This window comes from Aulonocara sp. 'chitande type north' Nkhata Bay, linkage group LG18, assembly GCF_057382095.1.
Source record: "Aulonocara sp. 'chitande type north' Nkhata Bay isolate Kocher_YH1m ecotype deep benthic linkage group LG18, A_spYH_male_GT1.1, whole genome shotgun sequence".
NCBI lineage: Eukaryota > Metazoa > Chordata > Actinopteri > Cichliformes > Cichlidae > Aulonocara > Aulonocara sp. 'chitande type north' Nkhata Bay.
In genome coordinates, this window is record NC_141361.1 from 24,613,593 (window position 1) to 24,639,540 (window position 25,948).

Here is a 25,948-nt window from a genome sequence, read left to right on the forward strand (position 1 = left end):
TGTTTAACTCCTCTCTGGAGGGGAGAGGGAGGGGAAACAGGAGGACAAAGGAGGGGGGAACAACTAAGCTGTAGTGCAATACTTTTTGTTAATATCCAACATTGCAATAAACTTCAATACTTGAATGTGCAATTCCCTTGTATTCTTATTCCTATTTATTCCATTTATCCCTTTTGTATACTCTTTATTTATATATGTCTCTGTATTTATATATGTGTATATATGGTATCTGCTCACATTCTGTAACTTCTGTCGGTGCTGTGCTATTTGGAAACCGAATTTCCCAGAGGAACCCACCCGAGGGATTAATAAAGTTTTATCTAATCTCTAATCTAACTTCAACCAAATTTCATTTAATGAGGAAAAGTCTAAAAACCACTGCTGTGGCCATCGCTCCTCTAAATAACAAACTTGACAGCAAAGACCAGTGATAGGAGCACCTCAAAGGAAAAAATACTATTAATCAAGCCAAGCATTGGAAACAAACAGTTTTAAGTGAGGCAACAAAGGGTTAAATTCCAGCTTTACTCATAGACGTAATTGTTTCCACATTAAAATGATTCATTAAAACAACAACAACAAGCAATATTGCTAACAACAAACCTCAGACCAGAGGAGGGTGAAAACAACTGTCAGGGACGACTCACAGCTCATTTGAATGTCGAATGTCACAAATGTAGGATGACATCAAGCGACCTACAAACTGAAAATGGCAGCCGGGGTGAAATGCAGGGGGCAGGTCTGGAGTTGCACAAACAAGAAAGGAGGAAAGAAGATCCAACCTAAGGTTTGCAAAAGACTGTAGGGGACTCGTTTACCCGGAAGGACCTAACCTGGTCGCGTAATTGTTAGGCAGAGAGGCCCGGAGAGGCCTACAAGCCACACAATCAGTACAGGGCTGCATGGATGTGCATCCACGGTCTCTGCAGTGTCAACAGACTTCTGGATAAAAATATAAAAATAAGGTACTTAAAAATATCATCATTAAGTTTGTAAATTCTGAACGTATTTTAATGACCAACAAATCACTCAGTTTGTTAACACAACAAAATAGGTATGCACACGGGTGTTCACTGCTCGTAGACTTAAATTACACCTTTCTTGGCTGCGTGCTGCACAACAACATTGAATATTTAGTATTTACTGCTGTTTACACTTAGCTAGATTAATGCGATGGCGTTGTGTTTAGTATGTTGCTTTGGGGTTTTTTTTGCTTGTTTTCTATTCTTCTTTTCTCAACAGGTGATCCAGGAGATTTTTTTTCTCCCCCCCTTTCTCACTGTCCCTCTCCCCTTCTGTTTTTCTTTTCCTTCCTCTTTCTTTCTCCCTTTCCTATCCCTCACTCATGTCTGTCCCGTCTGTAACATCTGAAAATAAAATATAATAAATAATAAAAACAAAGGTCGATCAAATGGACCAATACAGCAATGCCACGATGATCCATTTGGCAAAGTAAATCCATTGGGTATCCTTGTTGGTCTTCAGACAACAATTCTGATGGCTAAAGAACCAAATGGGACAGGCAAAAAGAAAAAAGAAAAAAAAAACACAACAAAATACACCTCTCAGCTTTTCATGTATTTTGAAGGTGTTTTTTTGGAGACCTGGAATGTAAATGTTCCTGTCTCTAAAGCACTTTGGGTATAATTATAAGCTGTAAATAAAATAGACAAGACAGTAAAGACAAAAAACTTTACGCTTCTTCTTTTCCAATAAAAATAATTTATTCAACACAAGTCAGTGGGCTACATACTAATGTATTGCCCACATTTTCATGCCTGTATCAAGCAACCTGATTCCTCTTTATGAAGAAAATGACACAATTTCAGAACCCTGTGTGGTTTTCATGCTTTGTAACAAACTGAAGTGCACATACAGGCCATCCATCCATCCATCTTCATCCGCTTTATCCGGGGCCGGCCGCGGGGGCAGCAGCCTAAGCAGAGAAGCCCAGACCTCCCTCTCCCCAGCCACCTCCTCCAGCTTAACCGGGAGAACACCAAGGCGTTCCCAGGCCAACCGAGAGATATAATCTAGCCCTGGCGGACTGATCCCCGGCTGCCAAGACACATACAGGCCACATCTTTAAATATAAGTAACCTTTGCATGATGACTCTTCCTGTGAGGTCATCACCGGCTACTGAAACAAAGTAGTCTTCAACTCACGTGTCCATTTAAAAACACAGGTAAGAGAGCGGTTTCACAGCCATGCTCGTCTGTGCGCCTCGGGCCTGCAACCCATCAGCGGACCTGCTGCCTCCGTCTGAGACAGATGGTCCATGTCACTTCACTCCCCCGTGGGCCACACCATGACTAGGAAGCGTTGATGAATTAAGAAATGCTTTGGAAAGACTTTCAGGAGACATTTATTACGACAAAGTGGCTTTTGGCTGAGAAACCTCCTCTACTTCGCCAGGACCTGTGAGAGTTATGAAGCGTAGCGGGCACAAGATGAGTTAATCACTTCTGCAAATGAGCACGGCGACTGACAGCTTGGATTCATTTATCAAGCCCGCAGTGACCTGGCAAAGTCAGATAATATTTGACCCCGGCACAAGTGTTGTGCGATTATCTCAAAGACAAGAGTCTGTGTACGTAAATGAAGCAGTAACAAGAAACATCTATCTAGAAACTACTTAACAGGAGTTGGCATCTAAAGCGTTAGAGTGGATCCAACATTCACACTTAGAGACGTTGATAAATTAGGCAGATGAAGATTTCTCTTTCCTCCTCCTCTCCTCCCAGGTTGAACTGACAGGGGAGAGTGTTGGGTTTCTAAAAACGCACGTCTAAAGCTCAGCTTTACTGCCAAAACTGTCAGCATTGTAACGCACTTAATTTATATTAAATTACCCTGAGCATAACTCCCAAACACCTAACAAAGCCCACACTTGTATTTTCCATCAGTGGTTTATTTAGAAATAATCTTTAGGATTTTTCCATCCCTTCCATCACTGTCAAACCTGCATGATATTCCGTGTCACTGTTAATTTTGCGCGCAGCCCTCTGCTGACACGGCTGAGGTAAACTAGATCAACAGCCTGTGGACACACAGCTGCCTGCAAATGGGCTCGAGAGAGGGGGAGAAGAGAAACGGCTCGAATCGATGGAGCTAATCACCCAGCTTTTAATTTTCGACCCGACAACAAGAGCGGGCTCTGTGATTTGTTATGCAGAAAATAACAACGTAAACCTTTTACCCACGAGAGGTACAAAGAAAAAGAGCCATAAACGTCCTGCTGAGGACGATTAACTTTGCAGGTATTTCCGCTGGTCAGTTTAAAAGTTTGCTTTAAAAGTTTGCTGTGAGGGATTCACCCTGAGATCACCATGAATGTAAAAATGTACTAACTGTGACCCACTGCAATAGAATTACCACCATCATCTATTTTTCCATAATAAGGGATGAAGTCAAACCACTTTTACCGACTCAGAAATATTGTTACCATGCCATACAATGCAACTACAGTTACCACAGTGTTGCATTTATTTTTACTATAGCTTGACTTGCATGCGAGCTCCAAAACTGTTTGGCTTTAAGTTTGACTAGGGAGTAAAAGTGAAGCTCCCAGCTGGGCCCCAGCATGCTGAAAGGTTGAAGATGAAATTCTGTATTATTAAAATAGTTTGTTGCTGTCTCTGTCTGCCAGTTTTTATATTTGGTCTTAATATTTTTATAAATTCACCCAATTCTTCCATCTTTTTCCACTTCAACTCAGGGTCAGCGTGGGGCTGGAGCCTATCTCAGCTATCACAGAGCAAGAGGCGCGGTACTCTCTGGACATGTCGTCGATCTGTTGCAGGGCTAACAAAGAGGGACAGACAACCACTCACACCTACAGCCACTTTGGAATCACCAGTTAAGCTAACATGGAAGTTCTGGACCGTGGGAGGAAGCCAGCCAGGTGGATTCAAACACAGGAACTTCTTGATGTGAGGTGTTGGTGCTAACCATTACAGCTATTGTGGCCCCCTCTCCAAAATCATGCTGTTCTCAGCAAAATAGAAGCAAATATAATTAAAGTAGATGTGCCTAACAGGCTATTTTAATACCTTAAGGCGAATATTACTTCCACAACATTCAAATTAAAAAAGCTTTACACGCCGATGAGCTGCGACTGTCCCATGAATTGCGTGGGAATTTCTCTATCCACGTTTCAGCAAAGTTTAAAACAGTTGAAAGGAGAAACCAGTAACCACCACCGGACGCAAAAATATCGTCAGCACTCACCCACCAACTTAAAGAAAATAGCATGGCATGCATAAAAGCACCAACCCTTCTATCTGCTGCGCTCACAGACATGTAAAAACATGCATAACCTCAACACATATCCATCTAAGTCGAAGGCCTACTTTCATGTTTTCTTCTGCAGTTAAGTGAGATAATTGGCCTTTAAATCACGCACTGCGGCCACATGAGACGCTCTAAGTTTGGTGTCTGATGTCAAACGCTGCAGATTTATATCCTTCCTCCCCATGCAGGTTTAATTTGTCAGTTCATCTCATGCCTATGTGGGAATCTACTCATGCATGACTATATTTTATAGACAAAAGGAGCCGAGGCTGACATCAGAGTGTCTGCACTGGCTCCATAGATATCAGCTGTGATCTACTTTATGTGGACTGGCTAAGAAATAACAAAAGGGAGGATAAAAAAAAGAGGGGAGGTATGAAAAAAGATATAAAGAGCATAAAAATGGTTTATACTACTGATTATAAAATAAATGCATATACTTCATAAGGCTGTCTCTGATAATCTCATGTGTTTCTAATCTGCTTGGACTTCCTGTAACAAATTACTGAAAGAAAACAGGCCATTTATTGGAACTCGGGCTCCAGCAAGAGTCAGTTCTTCCATCAGCATCACCAGCACAACCTCCCAGATAAAATAACTCAATCCAAATAAAGATCTCTACCTCCCGGTTTCTGATTCCCCTCTTTGAGCACATTTACAGATCTACTCCAGCAAAGACTGCTGCTCGTAAAGCTCTGACCTTTTTAGATCCACGGGTGGAAGTAATTCGAGCAGCAACATAATGAGCAAACGTCCAGTGTCTCCACAGTTTGACATTTTTAGGTAATTTTGCTTGTTTAAGAGTAGAAGTCAGTTGCTTTTCCTGGCACGGGTCCCCAAGAGCAATGAAATCATATGGGGCAACTGACCGTTAAAAGCACCACTGCTCACAAATGTTCTGCGTTACATCTGATAAACAAAGACCCAGCCTGAGAAACAGGACAGAGGACAGTAATGTAAACACGGCTTTATCTCCGAGTCCTCCTTCAGAGCCTCCCCGCTGGCACTGAGGATTATGTGTGAAATTACAAAAGTTCTGCGGGAATTTTTCCTATGAGAAGGACAGCAGCATTCAAGCTGCATGTCAGATAGATAAGCTTTAATGAGAAAAAAGTATTGCGTTACGAAACAGGATTTCTTAAACTGATGTGCGAGACACACAGAAAAAACATCCTGACGTTTTCCTTCACATGAAAACTTTGTTAATGTGTAACAGAAACAGGCCGGCTCACTGCTACAGCAGCAAAAATCATGAATTAAGTAAGCCACCATGTAAAATCAGCATCTCTGAAGGGCAGCAGGTATTCGGTAAAGCAGTGAAATCCAAATGATGAAGAGTGTGTGGATGTGTTTTCTCCGATTTTACCATTTTTGTTGTAAAGGTATTAAACCTGTTACATAATTGCTCCACTTCACTACTCCATCACTGTATAGTCTGCATTAAATCTCTCACACACATTTGAAATTACAGTTGGACTTGTGTACTGCTTTCTGCCTAACACATTATAAAACCTTCTTGGATAAGCCACGGTGGTAATTATGAATTTAAAAAATATCTGGACAGCAACCAGAATTTTTGTTTTTTTCCCCCCCCAACCAGGATATACTGCAATATTCAAATGATCCAAAAGCTAATACTTTCACAAGCCCTTTCCCCTCTCTTAGTTTGACTCTTGTTGAAAGCTGCAAGATGTCTTCATAATGAAAAAAAAGACACGACAGCGGGCACTGTTCTCATCTGGAACAATGCCTGAAAGTGGCTGAAGAGGAAATGTGATTAAAACAATATATATATTTAAGGAAATGCTGATTTGGACCAAAACAACTGATAAAGAAAAAATGTTTTTGTGAATATTGCAGCTGATAAAAATAGTTTGAAGTCTAAACACTTCCATATTCAGATATACAGTACAAAAAAAGAGGTTTGTTTTTTAATCCCATTAGAGTCACTCCTGTATGTTCCTGTTTGAACTATAAGGATCTAAAAGAAAAAAATAGACAGTGATACCCTACGAGCGATGCAGTGTTTTAGGTACTTGGAAATAAACTTTGGTTTCAATAAAAGCCAGTTTTACCAGTAGACCCATGCTCCACAACTTCATGCACATCTGCATAATGACACGTTTGCTGTGTATGTCTGTGTGTTTAAGAGATGAAAGAAGACGTGAAAAAAAAACGAAGACAAAAGCACCGAGAGTAAATAACATAGCTCTTAATTACCGCCTGCGTTTCTGCATGATGTCAATAGGCCTGTTGACAGCACACGGTGATCCCCATATGTTCCCACTCCGCACTGTGATACTCCGTTCCACAGAGTAAAAGAACCCACAGTTCGTTGGCACACTCATCTTTTCTTTAGCCTACTCTCTGTAACTCGTCCTCACCCTCCTCTTCTTGGCGACTCCGCTTGTCTCCCTCTCTTGGTTCTCCTCAGCTTGTGGCCGCTCTCATCTCTGTAAAGTCCGTCCCGCTTCCTCGTCTGTCTCGCTCGATCAGGCTGTCCAGCTCTCCACGGCTTCCCGGGAGGTGGCATTACCTCTGGCAGGAGTGGACACCAGCACTATGACCAGCGGCTCCAGAGGAGTGCCAGGATGAATGGCACGATGGAATCTGCCGCCCCGGGCGAAGCTGTCGCTCCTGTATTCTGGTGAAGATTTGCTTTCTCTGGGATGATACGTATAAATTTTTGAATGTAATCTGTCCTGATCACCTGAATTCCTCCAGGCTGCACTCTCCCAGCTGCACGTCTGTCTGCCTTGCAGGCTGTAGAAAAAGCTTTTCATCACTCTCAGCAGAGCTCCATTAATCGGTCCCCCATGTACATCTTGTCTTTGCTCTGGGTCTAAATGTAACGCTACACTGTTGCCCTCTTCCCCCTCTCCCTTTCTGTCTGTCTGCTCTCTCTCTCACACACTCGTCTTCTGTTTCTCTCCCTGTGCTTCCTCCTACCCCCTTTGGCTGCTACACCTTTAATCACCGAACAAACAGACTTATTTCCTTTCCCTGGACAAACTTGCTCTCCTGCTCCAGTCTGTCACAGTAGTCCTGTCATCTGCGTGTGTGTGTGTGTGTACTTTTTGTTCAGACGTGCCACAGAATGTGCACAGAGCTGTACAAGCTGGTTGTGTAAATGTGTGTGTTGGTGAGCGTGTGCACTGCTGAACAAGTGTGTATGCAGGCATGTGACTCAACAAGTGTCTCTAGGTGTGTGTGTGTGTGTGTGCATGCGTGCCTGCGTGTGTGTGTGTGTATGCATTAGACTTAAAGGGGAGCAAGTTTCAGAGTGAGGTCAGAGCTGAGAAAAGGGGCGGGAGAAGAGCCAGCACAGTCCCTGCCTTCCCTAAATGTTATAGACATTTTAACCCCTTCCTGCTCTCTCTCTTACACAATCTTAATACCACTGCAGGATCGCACTCTCTCGTTGGGCACAGTGTGTGTGTGTGTGTGTGTGTGTGTGTGTGTGTGTGTGTGTGTTGGGGAGGCCATGTATGTGTTAGGTAAAGAGATTGATGGCAGGATGAGTGTGATACGGTATTACAATAAGTAGCTCTTGGGACACGGACTGCTGAGAACGAAGAACACACACACAAGCACACACACACAATATGTACTCATGCACAGGCTTAGGCACACGCAAGGTCACCCATGACCTAAACAGATTGTGTATTTGAAGAGCATAAATGTGAAAAGTAAATATGAAACCTTAGCTTAGGTTAACTTTCTGTCTCCAAACGAAATCTTTCATAGAAGAATATTTAACAAGAAATCGGCAAAATGAGACACGAGGCAGCTATTTTACAGACAGAGACAGATTAAATGTGGTTGTTTTTCACTGAGGACAAACAGCTTTGTAAAATTTTTAATAATTTGATAATTCCTTGTTACAATTTAGAGAGCATTTGGTACTGAATATCAGTTTTAATTGTAATAGTATCCACTGACCAGGTGCTAAAGCTGGACTATAGGACATTGCAGCCTAAAGATATGAACTGTGGTGTTTTTTAATAAGTATATATTTTTTTAAACTAACTAAAACTGCAAGCAAAGAAGTAGAAGCAATTCATGGACAACATGTGTATCTGCTCTGCCTAACAGATACAAGATATTTAGGACCAATACAGATATTTGGTGATTTAAATATCTGATATTTCAATATATCCGCTGATATTTTCTGTTTTTTCAGACATAAAAAACAAAAGCAGAGTTGTTTTGTGTACTTTTTCATTTACTCATTTATGTTCTGCCGACTCTGCTTGGATCAGCAGGTTGGTGCCAACACGGAATTTTGCAGAGTGCCCTCTGGTGGACAAACTATAGAATATGAACACTCGTAAGATGTTATCGTCATACCATAAATCATTACATTTGCATTTATGAGCCATAATAAATAAAAAATAGATAAACAAATAGAGAATATTTGCTGATAACGTCGTTCCGCTGATAAATCGATCAGCCTCTAATCTGCTCTGGCACAAACTGCAGTTCTTAGCATATCCATGTTATTTGTAAACCAAGGAGCTCATCATTAACTATATGCTTGTATTATGTACTATGTATTATTAAACTGTACTGTTTGCAGCACTCATGTGAAAAATGAAGTCTTCACAGGAATCTATGCACTCCTCTTAAAAACTTTGTACACCCCATGATTCAGCATCACATTTATCTGCAATAATTTGAGGTAACTGCTTTCTATATGACTTCATCAAATTCCTCCACACCAACAATTTGACCCACTTTTCTTTGCTGTTTCAGTTCAAGGAGGTTTGCACAACTCACGTAAGATCCCACCACAGCATTTTAATCCAGTTGAGGTCCACCTCAACTCTTTTCTCTTTAAATCATTCTGTTGTAGATTTACCACTTGTGCCCTGGATTATTGTCCTGTTGTGGAACCCAATTCAGCTAAGCTTGAGCTCACAGAGAGATGGCATCACATTTGAGTCTAGAATACTTATATCGAGGAATTCATGGTTGCCTCAGTGATTGCAAAGTGCCCAGGTCTGCAAAATGAGCCCAAATCATCACCCCTCCCTTTTCACAATGCTGCACACCATGTATATGCTTGTTGCATACGCACCTGTGTAACATTTCCCCACTGTGTAGCCCCCAGCCTTAGAAGAGGTTAGTTTACACTATTGGTCACTTGCTCATTCTGTTTATGAAATTTTAAAGTTGAATAACCACGGTCGGTGTTGCACGAGACAGCACTGCATTGTTACGTTCAATGAAAGCACGTAAGCTAAATGACCAAAAGAAGCTATTTTAAGATTAGGATGAATTCATGTTAATGAAATTATGTCAATCTTTTTTTTTTGTCAATATTTAAATTTAAAACAAGCCAACAGGAGCTATTAAAAAGTGTGATAACAGACATTGCTGATAACATCTTCAAGCTACTTGAATCTTTGCAAAACCACCTGCTGCTAGCTAGAAATCAGAAATGTGTTTGTGTGCCTATAACTTTGTTGTTTAAAACGCAAGAATCGTGAGCAAAAAAAACTCATAGCTACAACCAGGACGAGCGAAAAGCCCAGCAGACATAGAATGACCCGAGGAATGACGACTTACTGTCAAGCTACACAAAACACATGCCCATAAATGGCGTTGTGCTTCATTCTGCGCTATGATATGCTTCAATTAAATTGGCAAATCAATCAATAGCATCACTTCATCATCATGGAATTCACAACCGTTAGCACGGAGACAATAGGTGAGAATGGAAAAGAAAATGCAAGGAAATAAAAGTATCACAATATAGACTCAATAGTTTCCTTTAATATGAACCAGGCTCCTTTCAGAGGCCAGAGGGTTTAAAACACATCACAGGACCACTGCTCTGCTACATACATATGAAAATCTTATTACCCTAAATGAAGAAAGGTCGTTTCATTTTTTTTTTTCATACGCCTTGGTTTTATATTACAACTTTATATTTCCATTGGTTGAGACACACACACAGCACAGACAAATTACAACTGCAGTGTTTGCTCATGCAGTCAAAGTATTTGATATGACCCTTTACTATAATACAAAGGTTCTGTGTCTGCGGTAGTCAAGAAAAACTTCCATTTAAGGAAATCTGAAGAGGTGCACACAAAAAGGACCAATCGTAACCACAATCTGAACAGACATACAATACTGCTTTGCATTACAGCTGCGGCGAGACTGAACTAGGAACGGTCACAGCTTATAAATCCAATCACACCGACTACGGTGAATTCAAATTTAGCCGTGAGCAGGAACGACTGTGGAAGAGTATTAGAATCAGATCCATCATTATTTGATGAAGGAGTCACCAAATCTAAGTCTAGTTTCCTGCTTGTATTCACAAATATCCTTTGTGAATTTATACACTACAAATATTGTACTAGCGTCCAAGCCAGGCTTATGAAAGGGAAGACTCGATCCCCTGTGGGATGAACAGTGTCCTGATGCAAGCGGGATGAGACTGTGCTATGAATTAAACTTTACAGGCTCTGCACTTTCTGACACGTTTTCATGACAGGAAAATTGTTTTCATGTGCAGTTAGAAGAATTGAAAGTGCTTATACAACACGGTGCAAGAGCATTGTTCTTTGTAATCTAGAGTGGACATGAATACACAGACACACACACACACTTGCTGGTTGGCAGCATACCAGAGGATTTCAGAGTGTTTCATGAATCTGCGTCACTGGTGGTGGAAGAGACTTGATGTCTGAAGAAAGACAGACATTAAATGTTTGGTTCTGCTCAGTGTCTTCACTTCCCCACTTAAGAGAGTCGAGCTCCGAAGCGCTTGGATGCCAAGGCCGAATCGATGTTACAAGGTCACTTTTGGAACTCACAAAATGGTAGATTCTGGCTGAACTTTCAGTGGTGGATTTAATAGTCCACTATTTGCAAAGCAAGCCTCGTGACATCATGTGTTGGACGCACGAACGAATGGTTAACATTCTTGAATAACGAGCTGTTTTGAAGTCATCGAGGAGTACTGTGTGTCAAAGTAGCCGACTGTCAGCGAACACACCGTCTCTGATTTGTAAAAGTAGCTAAAACTAACCAGATGTTTAAATGAATGCAAAAAACCCCAAAATATTTATTTTAAAAAAATGCAAAAAAGGACATATTTAAATTGCAGAATATGTAGGACATAGTTCTCCAAAAGATGTACATTTTATTTGCCTTTGTCATCCAGAGATGACAAATCTACACACCTGCATAACATCTAGTCCTAGATAGAAGCTTCAATCAAGTGAAAAATGACCTTCAAATTGAATATGTGGGTATGTGTGGAAGCCACACTGCTTCCAAAAAAAGAGTTAAAAGCAATTAAGTAATGCCCTCTCATTGCTCAATGCTTATCATGATCTCATTCCAACAAAATTAAAACAGATGGTTGCAAACAGTTTGTTCTTCTATATCTTGCGCTGTAGAAGCAAGGAAATGCTCTGTAAGTAAACTGCACTGATCGCATCACACAGATGTTAGACGTCACATGCTGTCCTCCTAAATTTGCCGGTGCAGAACATCTGGGTGTGAACACACCTTCACACCCAGACTTCATGTCAAATCAAGTGGAAATGTTCTAAATTAAGCTTTTATACACTTTTTTTTGTCGTAAATTAAATGTGTTGACTGAGATTGGCACAGCAAAGTTTAGCAGTGTTATTAAAGCAGCTGCACACAAACATACACACACGGCATGTAACAGGATCACCAGGAAGGAATATTCACAAAACTAACTGCTTCCTTTAAAGGAATTACATGCTGCTGAATACGTATCAATTACACATCTTCACAGCTACCTGAACTGCAAAACTGACACCACCCCCTCCTCACAAAAAACACAAAACCCCTCCCAAAAAACAGGCAGTTCAACTTATTTCTTCACAGGCTAAATGTCATCAAAAATATTGAGCATGTAACAAAGAAGCAGCACCAGGTGTCAGGCTTTGGCTGTTGCTTGTGGCCTATATTTAACTTTCGGCGTCTCTGTGATGTCAACGTCATGCTACACCGTGTACTGTAGTAAAGGCTAGTGTGTCACCTCATGATTCATTAGGCTGCCATCTGCTAGCACGACGGCTTGCTTTTGAGGCTCATTTTATTTGAGGATTGGGTGGATGACAAACTTGCGCAAACAAAGACACGCACACATATGAAAAACCCACAAATGCATACACACAAAACTCACATTAATAAGCACATGGGCTTGTGTGCACACTCAGGTGAATACTGCTTTACCAAGGATGTGATTATGGAATAAAAAAAATTAGGAAAATGTATGAAAAAAAGAATCTTATTTCTGCCAAAAAACAAATAAATAAATAAGAAAAAAGGGACTTTGCATACGCCCTAAGAGAGGGATGGCAAACTTAAGCCCTGGGGATTAAAATTGGCCTATTAAAGACTCAAATCTGGCACACTCCATGGCTTTAGGAAATGTAAACGAGGGCTTAAACATGTGGACTTTTACTGTATTTTCACACGTTTTATAGCATTTTCTGCTGATACAGACCTTTTCTTAGTTTTCTAATTACAAGTCAGTCAACCAATGAGTTACCAGAACTCTCTCCTGTAACTTTACATATGTATTTCCTACAGTTACATATGTATTTCCTACAGTTACATATGTATTTCCTACAGTTACATATGTATTTCCTACAGTTACATATCTATTTCCTACAGTTACATATCTATTTCCTACAGTTACATATGTATTTCCTACAGTTACATATCTATTTCCTACAGTTACATATGTATTTCCTACAGTTTAAGTCCAAACAGTCGTGCTGACACATTTCTTTCATTTCCTACAGCAGCATTTATATGTGACGTGGAAAGGCTGAAACATATTGTTGGAAATGCACTTCTTTTTCTTAATAATAATAACATCACATTTCAAGGGTTAAATGTGTAGCTAAACTTCTTTGAACAGACAGAAAGGATAGTGTCATCGCTCTGGCCGACTATGTGACCCTCGTATATTCAATAAATACGTCCATGTTTGTAGTGGGTACAATTGTTGCAGTAAGGTTTGTGAAAAAACTAGTTATACATACAGTAAATTAATACCTCACTGAACAATAAATGTACTTTTTTTAGAAACTAAAAATGCAGCCGATCATCCTGTAACTACACTGTTAGAGTTGACCTTTGTTTGGAAAGCAGCCATTTAGTAAAAAGTGAAGTGTGAGGATCAGTTTTGTTTTTTTTGTCTGGCAGTGTTTTAGACTCTTAAAACCTTCAAACTGAATAAGAATAAAAGCGATGGCCCTCGATGTGTAACGACTCATCTAGAGATTCAGAAATAAAAGTAGTCAAATTAGTAAAATTGTGAATTTGAAAGACAAAAAGCTTGTCACACAGAGCAATGCGTAATCTAATGTAGTGAATACAGCATCACTACACAATCACAACATGGAGTCTGTTTAGTGGAACTAAAAAAGCCTATAAACACAGTTATAATGCATCAAATGCACACAGCTCCCAGTCGTTCACTGAACTCTCGCTCGTTCTGCAGCACGTCTCGGTATAACTTAGTCGGTTTCCCCCTCTAGTGGTAGCAAACCATTCGGCCTGGTATTGTCGACACACAGATTGTGTTGGAAAAAAAAGTTTGTGGGGTTTTTTAAGAAATGCCAATATTCATCAGTAATTATCTAAACTTTCTCTTGGAAAACAATCATGTAAGTTGTTTTATATATTTATTTATTTATTGGGTTTTTTTTGTTTGCCGAATGATCCTCTCTGAAGTTTGGATAAAAGAAAGGCCTGTTACGTCCTCTCGCACTCTGAATACAGTAGAGCAGCTGGTGCTGAGTTTCGGCAGCGTTAGTGCTGTCCCAGGCCGCTGCTCGGGAATCGATGAGGCTCTGGAGGCGATTGGGGAAATCAGTCATGCTGAAAATATGGAGTACAGCAGTGACGCACAGAGCAGCTTCACACAGGCCCTATTGACTAATCTGGGCGTGTGTTTGTTGTGGAGGGGGGACGAGCAGCTATATTGGGACCTCTGACATTGACACTGTTAACCTTTGGTTGAGTGACCTTACATGGCACTTTTTGTTTTCCTTTTTATTCTTTCCAACATTTCTAAGCATGTCTACAGAGTATCGTTATATTGTGTTTTCAGCCTGGGAGCCTGCTGTCTCTCTTAGTCTACTACTGCACTCGTTATCTGTGCTAAAAGCCGCCCTATCTCCACCCAAGCACCCTATCGCTCCTTCACCACCCTCTCTTCTGTGCCTTCCCCCCATTTCTTTAGATTATTTCTTTTTCCACTCGGTCAGCCATTGCTGCTGTATCTCTTACTTTCACCTCACCATGTCTCTCCCCATCACTCCCTGCTTCACATTAATGGCGTCTCCTCAAACTATCTGCTCATGATACCGTCTGAGAGCTCTCGTCTCCGGCTATGTTCGCTTAATGCAGCGACATGATGAGGGTTTTTTTATGCAACACACGACCAGAGAAGCCATAAAAATGTGTTGTGTGTTGTGGAGAAAGTTATAAGGAGTGAAGTGGAGGGGGGGAAGATGAATAGTGTCCTGGTACTGTCAGTACAAAAGACGATGAGAGTGTCATTATTGTGATGGTCACATTTGGATAACACAGACTCCTTTGTCTGTGTTTGTGTGTGTATGCGTGTGTGTGTGTGTGTGTGTGTGTGTGTGTGTGTGTGTGTGTGTGTGTGTGTGTGTGTGTGTGTGGGGCAAGAGGGCAGAGATATTATTTTTCCTAAAGATTTCAAATATCTATCTAAATTAATTTCAGAACTATTACTCCTGTCGCAATGGCTTCTTCTCATTATCGCACAATAAATAAACTTGTCGCCGTCTTTACTTGTGCTTAAAAAGAGAAACTTCCTAAATGCTTTCAGGGTTTCTTTTTTTTTTTCAATCAGAAAGTTCAATGTACAAATCAGGTAATAAGAGAATAGAGGCTTGTTCTGTTCCCTTCTGTGCTTCTGTATTTCTGGCTGTGGTCTTAAATCTCCTGCTTTGATCTCCTCATATGATCCAAACAGGCTCACAGCTGGAGGAGTTCGGATGACACTCGTGAGGCACATGCCTTATGCCCAGAGTTCAGAAAAGTTTGCTGCAATGCATACTGCACTGTAAAAAAAAAAGAAAAGAATCCACAACAGCTCCAAAATGGGTGTTTTTAGTAAGAAGATTAACCCTCCCCACTACATCTGGAGTCATTTAGGTCCCCAGGTTCCCCACGGTGTGCATCAAAGTTCTTATTTTAACAATTTAAAATCTCTGTTTTGTTTTCTTTTGTTTTTTTATGTCTGTAAATTGAAACAAAGTGTCCTCCGTGGTCTTTTTCACAGATTTAGTAGATCAGACATTTTTCCTGATTACGCACATCTCCAATTACGCCGGGTGTTCACGTCATCAGTCTCCCCAGTAAGTTATCACGATTGTACTTTAAGATTTGACAGATTATTTAAAGGACTACATAAAAACACAGATGTTGTCTCCCACATCTGCCACTCGTATGGACATTGCTCTTATAAAACATAAAAGTCCTGCACCACATGATGATGATACCGTGCCTAACGCAGACAGCACAGCTTGGCTTGAGTCCCACGACAAAGAGAGACGTCAGAGAACATAGACATTGATCCAGCATGCCACCCAAGGCCTGCACCCCAACAGCAACAGCCCCTGGCTCTGGCACACACACAACCACTTGCGTTAGTTTTAACGGGCATTAGACTGGATTTAAGTTAATCCAGAGTTTTAAACAGCACACAGGTGCAGATTCAGCATTACATGCACTGAGTCAAATACATTTTACCTTAAAGCATGAACTATGGCAACTACTGGAAAAAATACACAACAAAGAATGAGCAGATGATCAAATCGATATGATGCGATGACAGAGACGAGGTGTCTAATTGTTTCCCATCAGCTTGTGTTTTATATTTATATACAGCCAGAAACAGAAACAAGCCAGCTTCCAATATTTCCTGAATGTCTGCAAACTCGTGTTGCCTACACTGCCCATCACTAAAGATCATCGCAATCACAGTACCCCTGACGCACAACTGGATACATACCCAATGCATGAGTGCCTGCGGGTGGAGAAGTTGCTGTGCATCTTCCTTGAAAAGCGAGAATCCTTATTCATCATTTTATTGGCGGGTTCAAAAAAAAGTTTGCCTGAGTTTAGAGAATCGTCAAAGCACCAGCTTCTGCGTCAATAAAGAAAAATAACTTCTGCCGTTCGAGCAAAGCCCCCATACTGTCTGGAATCAGAAAGAGAGTCTGCACAAATTCCTTTATGTCGACTGCCGTCACAAGTTATGGCATCAGGAGGCAGGTTCCCTTGACGGGACGGAGCAGGAAAAACAGATCCAAGAAGGACGAATGCAAAACAACTGCAACATGCAAAACAGCAAAACTCATGAGCTGCACCTGACAGGAGCAAGAATGGGAGTGAGAGCAACAATAAGCCAGGCCTGTTGAGTCTGCGTTTATCACATAAAACCTAATTGTTAGAAATGATTCACTTCCACCTCAGTGCAAAATCCATGAACCAAAGTGCATAAGAAAGAAAAAACTGACTGGCTGTTCTGGTTTGGGTCCCAGCTGTACGGATATGTCCATTTGTTTGGAAGGAAAATCAGAAAGGTTCAACTCAGAGTGTGTGCACGTGAACAGCCTAAAAAGGCAAAGAGTCTTGGCTGTTAAAGACCTATCGCACAGCGAGTTAGCATATCGCCTCACTGTATGTGAAAGTATGGGGCCGAAACAAATCTAATGAAACTGAGGATGGTGTCAGCTGTCAGTGCTCATCTGGGACTAATTCCTCACTGGTTCTCCTTTCGGCTCACCACAGATGTGTCAAGATAAACGCTTCTCTTGTATTTTTTTCTCTCTCTCTTTCATACTCCTAAATAGGAAACACCAAGCTTGAATTCGTCCAAGTGAGCTTCTAACTGTCAAAGCCGAATTCCTCACCAACAACCTCCAGGTATTCTTTATCTTTAAAAGTCAGGTCCGACAACCTCAACACAGTTTTGCCTCTGTGAAAGTGGACTACCAACAGAATGAGTAGAGTTATTCTGAGCAGGAGGAAGAAAGAAAAAAGCTGGAAAGAGTGTTATAATCCCATCAGATGCTCCCTGGAGTGGGCTGTCCCATGTAGTCCCAGTCAGCGGGCCATAACAGACTTCTGCTCTCTCTTCTCTTCTCTCCTGAGAGTGGTGGGACCAAACCGGGGCTTAAAACAACAAACAACAACACTGTCTCCACTGAGAGAGGGAGAGAGAGGGAGAGAGGGAGGGAGAGAGAGAGAGGTGGGTAGGGTGCTGTGTGGTAAAGAGGGAGAGAGTGAGTGAGAGCAACTTGCACAAAGAGAGAGGGTGTGGACAATGATGGTCACTGCCTGTGAAAGTGGACTAATATTAAAGGTACTTTGTGTTAAAAATTTATTTTTTTTATGTTTTAAAGTGAAAAAGAAGAATTTTAAGAGTGCATCATTTTTCTTTTGGTGAAAAAAAAACAACAACTAAAAATTGGGTTTCCTTTTCCAATATTGAGCTTTTATGATTTTAAAATCATAAATATAAGTCCATCTTTTTTTATTTATTTCATTTTATTTATTTATTTTTTTTGGGGGGGGGGGGGGGGGGTACAGTGAAACATGTAATTGTGGAAATATTTCAGAGAAGTTTTCTAGTAAAAGAGGAAATATTTCCTAATGAGAAGGAAAACAGTTTTGGGGTCATTACTCCAATAACTAATTAATTAAGAAGCGACTTGGAAGTGAAGAATTCTCAGAAACAAAGAAACAATCAAAATGCAAAACTTAAACAACTACAGGCTGCTAAACCTTCTGCTGGAACATCGATAAACTTAAGACTGTTTGTAATCCATCCATTACTCTTAATACTTATCAGTCCAAGACTGAAAGGAAAGAAAGAAAAGAAAATTTCTCTGATCCAGTAACAACATTTCTCAACAGCATCAGGCTAGAAAAACATTTTTCATCTCATTTCCCCCCTAAAAATATTTGAGTCCCCACAGAGTCGAACTCCAGCAAAGGAAATGTCTCTTTCCCCGACTCAGATCCATCAGAGAAACACAAATGCATCCTCCGGAGAGGCTCTCTGCCCGCATCTCACAACTTAATGTCCTCTAGTGGAAGAGAAGGGGAAATGCATGTTGAGGATCCTCAGCGTCGCCACACGTTTTTCTTCTGCTATTTTAACATACACCTCTGTCGAGGCTGCGAGCGCAGCTCACTGGGTTGAGCAGATGACCCATATGCAGAAGCTCAAGGTTTAAATAAACAATGTACCCATGTTTTAATGGAAGTAGTGACCCAGGATTATTACTTCAGTGGCTCAAATTGAAAGAAATAAGTCAGGATCATCACCTATAAATGGGGGACAAATGAAAATGTGTATTCTGAGAGGAGTAATCTCTTCCATGATGAAAGTGCTCTCATCTGCAGGGCTTGAGGGATCCCTGAACGGTTTATTGAGCATGAAAACAATCACATCATTTTCCCTTCACACCGGATCTGTGCAGTTTAGCACCTGTGGGAAAGTTCAAAGCTTTCCAGTATTATCATCAAAACAAAGCACCGAAGGAGGGATCAGTTCCAGAGACTTGAACAGTGCTCTTGCAGATCATGGTGGCACAACACCTTGCTAGGATTTAGTTTGTTGGTTTTTTCCCCTTTAATTTGTCACCTGTCTACACAGCCACTTCTCTAAAAAGAAATACAGTCGACGATCTGCAAACTGAAACCACTTTAGTTGCAAGTGATAACGCTGCTTTATTTATTTTAAAAACTCCTGCTCGAGAAATGAATACATCCAATAAATAAAGCAACAATTTGCGTGTTTTCTGGACAGTTTTTATTTCCATTAATATAACGTGACTGAAACACTGAATGGAAAAAAAAAACCTGTCATCACAGAGCTGGCTTGAAAAAAAAGTTTATTGAATGTTTAAAAGTTTTTCATGGAAAAAAATCCTTTTGACTCAGTGTCTCTGAAGGGGAAAAAGAGACTTCATCAACTTAGACACAAAGTGAAAATAAATTTGCGCGCACGTTCTATATTTGAGCGGCCTGCGACATTAATTTTCCGCCGGACCCCCAGTTTGTTTAATTCTTCCTGCTTGCCAGTCATCCTGCAATAACTCATGTCCATCCATTTATTTGAGCTGTGACACTGCAGGCGGAAACTTCCTCAATGGCCTGGCCTCAGAGCTGTGTAAAACAAAGCCTGACATGTTGAGTATCTGCGCTGCCCTCCAGATATCTGACAATCAAGACTGAGCCTTGAAGTCCACTTGACTTCTTTTCCTCTAATATTTAGATTTTTAACAGACACCCCGAGCTCAATTAAACAGTTTACAATAAACTCTGAAATAGAAACATATCCACCAATGTCAAATACACCACCGTTTAAATGCTGCATGTTTAGATTTCCTACGGGGCACCCAGCTCTCGTAGGAATGCTCCTGCCAATAAAAGTAAGGCAGGAATTTACAGCACCAGCTAGAGTTTCTCTCGAGCTTTTAATCTGATTTCACTGAGGTGGATGTGCCTGACATCAGTGCAACAAGCTGGAGACACCGTGCAACAGCGCCGATTTGCATGGTGCCTACATCTGAGTGTTTATATGCTCAGAGTACACACTGGAGACATTTGCTTTTTAAAGTGCTTTACAATTTTCCACAACAGGCTCTTCTTTTGAGGACACCAACAGGTGTGAGGGAAGAGAAATACACAGTCCCGCCTGAGTCCTGTTTATTCTCCCTATCTCAAGAAGTTATGGTCAAATGCAATCTAATTGGGGGACTAGGTAAATGTTTAAATTGCACTGAAAAGAATAAAATCATGAGCCTGACGTGATTCAATAACGGATCATAAAACTAAAGCTATCAACAGGTACCAGAGCAGCGCTGCCTGATAGAGAGACTGCTGCGTTGTTTCCAAAGAGATTTATGACCGCTGCAACGGAAGAATAAATTTAAGGTGTTTGAAACTCGGCAGGAAATATCCAGTTGTTTGAGGCGTGCTTTCGCAGCGAGTGCAGCGATTAAAAAGTGCGGCTGTTAAACAAGAAGACATTGTTGAAAGATTGAAGCGTGTCCTTAACAAGTGGAACAACAAACTGCTGATCCTGTGACAACAAGGATGTCGCTGAGCTGTGTTTACTGACATGATGGAAAGCAAAAGGTGAACAAAGCTTAGGAAAAACACTCCTGGTAATTCAGCACTAAAGCTGACAGCGGGTTTGGAAAAGCGTCTCTTATTATAAACTCAATGCTCATCAGCAGCTTTGCTGTGAATGAATTCTATAATTAGCAGATTTCATAGAAAGAAGAAAAAGCTAAACACAAGCAGGAACCACGCACCTATGTGCAGTCAGTAAATAAGGGCAGGTCTATTTATGGAAATGAAACTTTAAAAAAAAATGCACATCATGAGAACAAAATTTGTATTAGATCTTTCTTACCAAAAAAAAAAGGCTAGTTTTATCCTGGCAGAGGAGAGCAGGCATGACTGAAAGGCATGAATATAAGAACATCTTGTGGTCAGTCTTACTTTAATAAGATAAGCTTCAGGGCAACCATTTTTGTGGTGTGAAACACTTGGACAAAAATACACTTGAACGCATCAACATCTCCAACCAAGTGGAGTAAAGATTGGCCATAAGGCTGCTGTTCTTTACCAAATACCAAAAGGAACAGCAAAGAGCACCAAACAACCCTTACATAGCCCCCCACCCCCCTCCATATGCATCATCCATGTCTAAATGATGTGCTAAATGTGAACATTCGATAAGAATAGATGGCTTTTGAATGATAAGAATCCTAGTTGGTGGATTTGGAGCAGAACTTGCATAACATTAACACATCTTCAAAATCTGCGAAAAATAACCTTTTTTTTTTTTTTACATTATTTTGAGTGAGAATAATGCAAAGTGCAACAGCTGTCATCTATATCATCTTGGCTGCAGTCATAAACTCTACCTGGGGGTGTGGGCCAGGGTGAAGCGGCGCCTCTGGAGGTTGATGCTGCGGTTCATCAGCAGCTTCCTGAAGAGCAGCGGGGAATTTCGAGGAGACCCGCGCGGCGAATCCTTGGGTGAAACCTTTGGAGATCCTCCCGTGGAACCCCCTACGGTCCTGGACATGAGCTGAATCACGGGAAGCCGGGACAGCTTTTGTTCCCGGGGGGTCTCATCGACTTCAGATTGTTCTTCCTCGGAGCTCTCGGAGCACAGGTCGTTCATGATGAATAGATAGATGGTCAGTGGTCAAGCGATCGCTCCCTCTTTGCTCGCTCTCCCTTTGAAAAATGTTGTCGTCAGGTTTGTTTAAAGACTTTTGTGTGACATGACATATGAGACGGGTGAGGATCTGGTCCTGCTCATCATTGCTCCAAAATTCTCTCAGAGATCTCAAGAATAAAAACCTGTTTTTGAAATCTAAAATGGACTAGACAAGACTGCTCAGAAAATCAAAAGCTACCTCTCTACCTTCAGTTGTGCTCTATCAGCTCCGTTGTCTGTTGTCTCTTCCTAAAGACCATGCTGACTGCCGTGCTAGCCGTTCAAACATTAGTGTTGATGATAAACTCTCCCTGCCTTCTTCCCTCCCCCAGGCTTTGTTTACATTACTGTGAGGCCTTCCCTCTTTCCAACTAAATATGGACGTCTGATTTACAGGGAGTGGAAGCATGACAGATTACCTCCTTCTGCTCCTCTATCCCTCTTTCCATCCCTCTACTTCCCCCCTCTTCTCTCCCTTGCAATCCTAAGGAACATATTGTTCATCAACTTCAAACTGTGCTTCATAATTACTTCCTTTCCAAATTCCGCCTGTGTATAAACATTAAGCCGTCGCCTGGCTTGGCCTTCGAGCTCACCTTACTTACTCTCACTCCCAAGTTTGCATACTCAGGCTCCCCCCCCCTCCCCCCCTGCACTCCCTGAGGTGCTATCTGTTGTGAAGTTGCCTATTTCCTCAGAGACAGCTTCTTTGCCTTTCACATGCTCTGAGCGCACCAGGAAGAATCACATGAAGTGCCTCTGACTATAAAAAGCAGAGGTAGATAAAAGCTATAGAGAGCATGGGTGCTGTCACGATGGCACTCTCTATCTGTGACCAGAGGCAACAACATCTTCTCCCTCACCCAATCTCTCTGTTTATTGCCGGAGAGTGAGAAAAGGTCCTCCTGTGATTAAGGACTCATAACTAAACACCGGCGCTGGCTAGAGTAACTAAAATAACCTAGGGAGCTGGAACATCTGACACAGGACTGAACCTATGACCAACAGCTGTTTAGGGAAAGCAGGAAATAAGAATTGTTTGCTTGAGAGCTTTTGTGTGTGTGTGCATGTGTGTGTGTGTGCATACACTCATTAGCACTGCACTGCATTAAATTTGGTGCTGTCATTTCTGCTTATCCATCCTTATATCTAGAAATGAGACAAATAATCTTTTGCAGCTCATCTCAGAATGTGTTTTACTGTCATTTTGTCTCGGTTCACTCTCACTTCGCTCATTAACCCGACCTTCAGGCTCCCCTTTATTAACTCTGTACCTGTATGTTCAGCACACTCCAGCCAAAGTTAGTTAACATTTAACATCCAAAGAAACATGTTTTTTAAGCAGTCACTGGAACCAGGCAAGCAGCAGCAGACTAAAGCACAAACACGATTTGTCTGGCATCTTAAGGTTTCGTTTTTTTTCAGAGCGACGATATCAGCGAGCACGGAAACAAAACATTTCTGGCATTTCTGCAAGTGGACGGAGCTACAGCACAGCCAGCCGGAGCCAAGAGGACTGTGAGGAATATGGAAATAATACTATATCACTTGGAGATGTGCAATCATGAGAGCAAAATGAATAGATGAATAAAGTCAAATTATGGGCCTGTTATCGTTGTCATCAACTCTCAGAGCCACAGAGGCTTAAGAGCTACCCAGTGCCCAATCAGATTCAGATTTAAGTATTCCTGAGGCACATCTGGAGTGGAGTTCCTCACACTGAGGCCATTCGTGTGTTTCGAGATGTTCCCCTTTTTACAGAATCAGACATCGAGACAGTACCATCAGCTGGATGCTTCTGTCAGCATAAAGTTTGCTTACAACTTTTCAAGAGTGGCTCAGACTCGCAGCCTCTCATGTGACTGCTTCTATGATAACTGAGACTGAGTAGTGTCTGGAATGGGATGACTGTTAGTTTGGAAAAAGGCTTTCTGCTTGTTTCTCGATACGAGATTCACCCGAAAGTTTATCCCGCAATGAAGCATGCCAAAGACAGTAAGAACAAAAAACCCCCAGAAAAAACAGGGCTCATAGAAAACATTACGCTGACTCACTGTCTCCAAACATCCATCTGGAGATCCCATCTGCTGTGGACAGAGCATGCTTACAACCTTCTCTTTCAGAGTGATGTTGTAATTCCAGGTTTTCAGGCCTCAGCTGCCAGCAGGAAGCGTGCATCAGACACTTTCAGACATCGAGTATGACACACTTGGAGAAAAGGCTCACACCAGATCCACTTTGTTTGTAAACCATCTGCTTTATTCCGGGTAGGAAATGGTTTGTCTTTTGAGAACATTCTTCCTCAGATGTTTCATAAAAAGCCGCATCCCTTCCAAGCTGCTGAGGTCCGTTCTGGAGTCATTTAATGCAAATTTGATGTATATGATGTAGAAAAGGAAAAGGAAAAGGTTATCCTAAGATTTGCAGCATTGTCAGCTATAAAGCATCCTGAGATTTCTCTATAAACACTTTCTCTGGCATCCCATCAAAACTGCACTACCAACTGGTAAACAGGAGAGCACATGGCTCTCTTCATAGAAAGGGAACATAATGAAAGGCTTTCTAGTCCTTCGATATCCCTGCTGTCATGTTTGTAGCCGTGCTACTTTATACCTGCTGTCATATAAACATTTATGAAGTAAATAAAAGTGAAACATCACAGTACTTGCACCTATTTTTTATGTGCTGCGTTATAGCAGTAATCCGTTAGTATAAATCTAGATGTGATGTTTATAGTGCATCTGAAGGTTTTTTTCTGCATTTTAGGGCCCCGTACGTGCATAAAGAGGCTGGCAGGATAGTGTTTTTCCAAACCCAATGCTGAAAAAGGCGGGATGCTGCGTAAAATGTAAATAAAAGGAGAACGAAATGATTTGCAAATATCATAAACAGGTATTAACAGAACACAGAAAGCGCATCAAATGTTTGAATTTGATGGCAGCGACATGTTTAAAAACAGTTGGGACAGGGCGATGTTTACCACTGTGCACCATTCCCATCTTCTTTTAAACATCTGGGAACTGAGGAGACCAGCTGCTGGTCTTTTGTTGTCTCATTCTTGTCTGATATATGATTCTAGCTGCTCATCAGTCCTGGCTCTTCTTTGTTGAAGTTTTCACTTATTTATGCTGTAAATGTTTTCAGTTGGTGAAAGGTCTGGACTAAAGACAGGTTAGTTCAGCAAATACAAAGTCATGCAGATGTAATAGATGTACAGAGAACAGAACAGTTTTTCACTTTGTTTCAGTCCATTTTAAACGAGCGTCGGCTCAGAGAACACAGCAGCGTTCGTGGATCGTGTCCAATTACGGCTTCTTCTCTTCATGATAGAGCTTTAACCTGCATTTGCGGATGGCACAGTGAACTGTGCTCACAGTTCCATGACAGAATCGTTCCTGTTTTTAATGCAGTGCTGCCCGAGGGCCAAAAGATCATAGCCATCTAATATTGATTTTCAGTCTTTTCACCTGCACAAAGAGATTTCTAACAATTTTCTGAATCTTTTGAGGACATTATGTACTGCAGATGATGAGATATTCAAAGTCTTTGCCATTTTACGCTGACGATCATGATTCTGCAGCTGTTCCACAATTTGTAGACACAGTTTTTTGCAGCTTGGTGAACCTCTGCCTCTCTAGGATGCACTTTTTAAACCCAATCATGTCACTGACCTGCTGCCAGTTAACCTCATTAGCTGTAAAATTTTTCTCCACCCGATTGTTGCCCTCGTTCCCATGTTTTTAGATGTGCTGTTGGAATGAAATTCCAAAATGAGCTAATATTTTTGTTAACAGCAGTACAGCTTCTCAATTTACATATTTGCCATATTGTTCAATTGTGAATAAAATATCTGTCAGTGAAAAAGCAGTTAAAGCTACTTAACCAGGAAGTATCAATCTTGACATTAAGATTCTCTTTTGAAAGAGTGTCTTTGGCAGGAGAGTGTGCAGCAACTGTGTGCAACTTCCCCAGGCTCTACCCGCTGGGTGGGGATTGCAGCGCATTGGTAGGGTCTGCAGGAGAGTGAGTCAAGAAGTGGTGAGAAGTTCACAGTGAAGGAGAGCACCTTTGATGGGACGTGTTATGGCCTAAGACTGACTATAAGCTGACCTGACCTCCTACATGAAAAGGTCATGTTTGATCAGTTGACAGTTACACAAGCACATGAAACACAGTGTGTGTTGTTGCAGCAGAGCATGCTATAAAGTAAAAAAAAACAACAACTTATGACCTTTTATAGTTGCATAATATGTGTCAAAAGACTTCAATTTACCAGAAAACAATGAGTATCTTTTCCAGCTTGCAAAGTCTCGTGCTGCAATCAATTGTATCCAAATGTGACTGTAATACTGAGAACT

At 41.3% G+C, this 25,948-nt stretch overlaps 1 protein-coding gene across 5 annotated transcripts in view; it reads right to left on the reverse strand.

Moving 5' to 3' along the window:
• Positions 1-25,948, reverse strand: part of pde4ca (phosphodiesterase 4C, cAMP-specific a) — a 49,133-nt gene that overhangs the window by 19,721 nt on the left and 3,464 nt on the right. Inside the window, exon 1 of one of the 5 annotated variants that reach the window (XM_086271380.1) lies at positions 16,350-17,493. The exons of 1 other annotated variant lie outside the window; for it this stretch is intronic. In XM_086271380.1, the coding sequence (XP_086127506.1) occupies positions 16,350-16,423 (74 nt within the window). In that variant the 5' untranslated portion in view covers positions 16,424-17,493. Of the gene's footprint in view, positions 1-6,514; positions 7,464-16,349; positions 17,494-25,948 lie in introns of those variants that run through there. 3 more of the 5 variants (XM_086271377.1, XM_086271379.1, XM_086271378.1) reach the window with 3 other exon arrangements.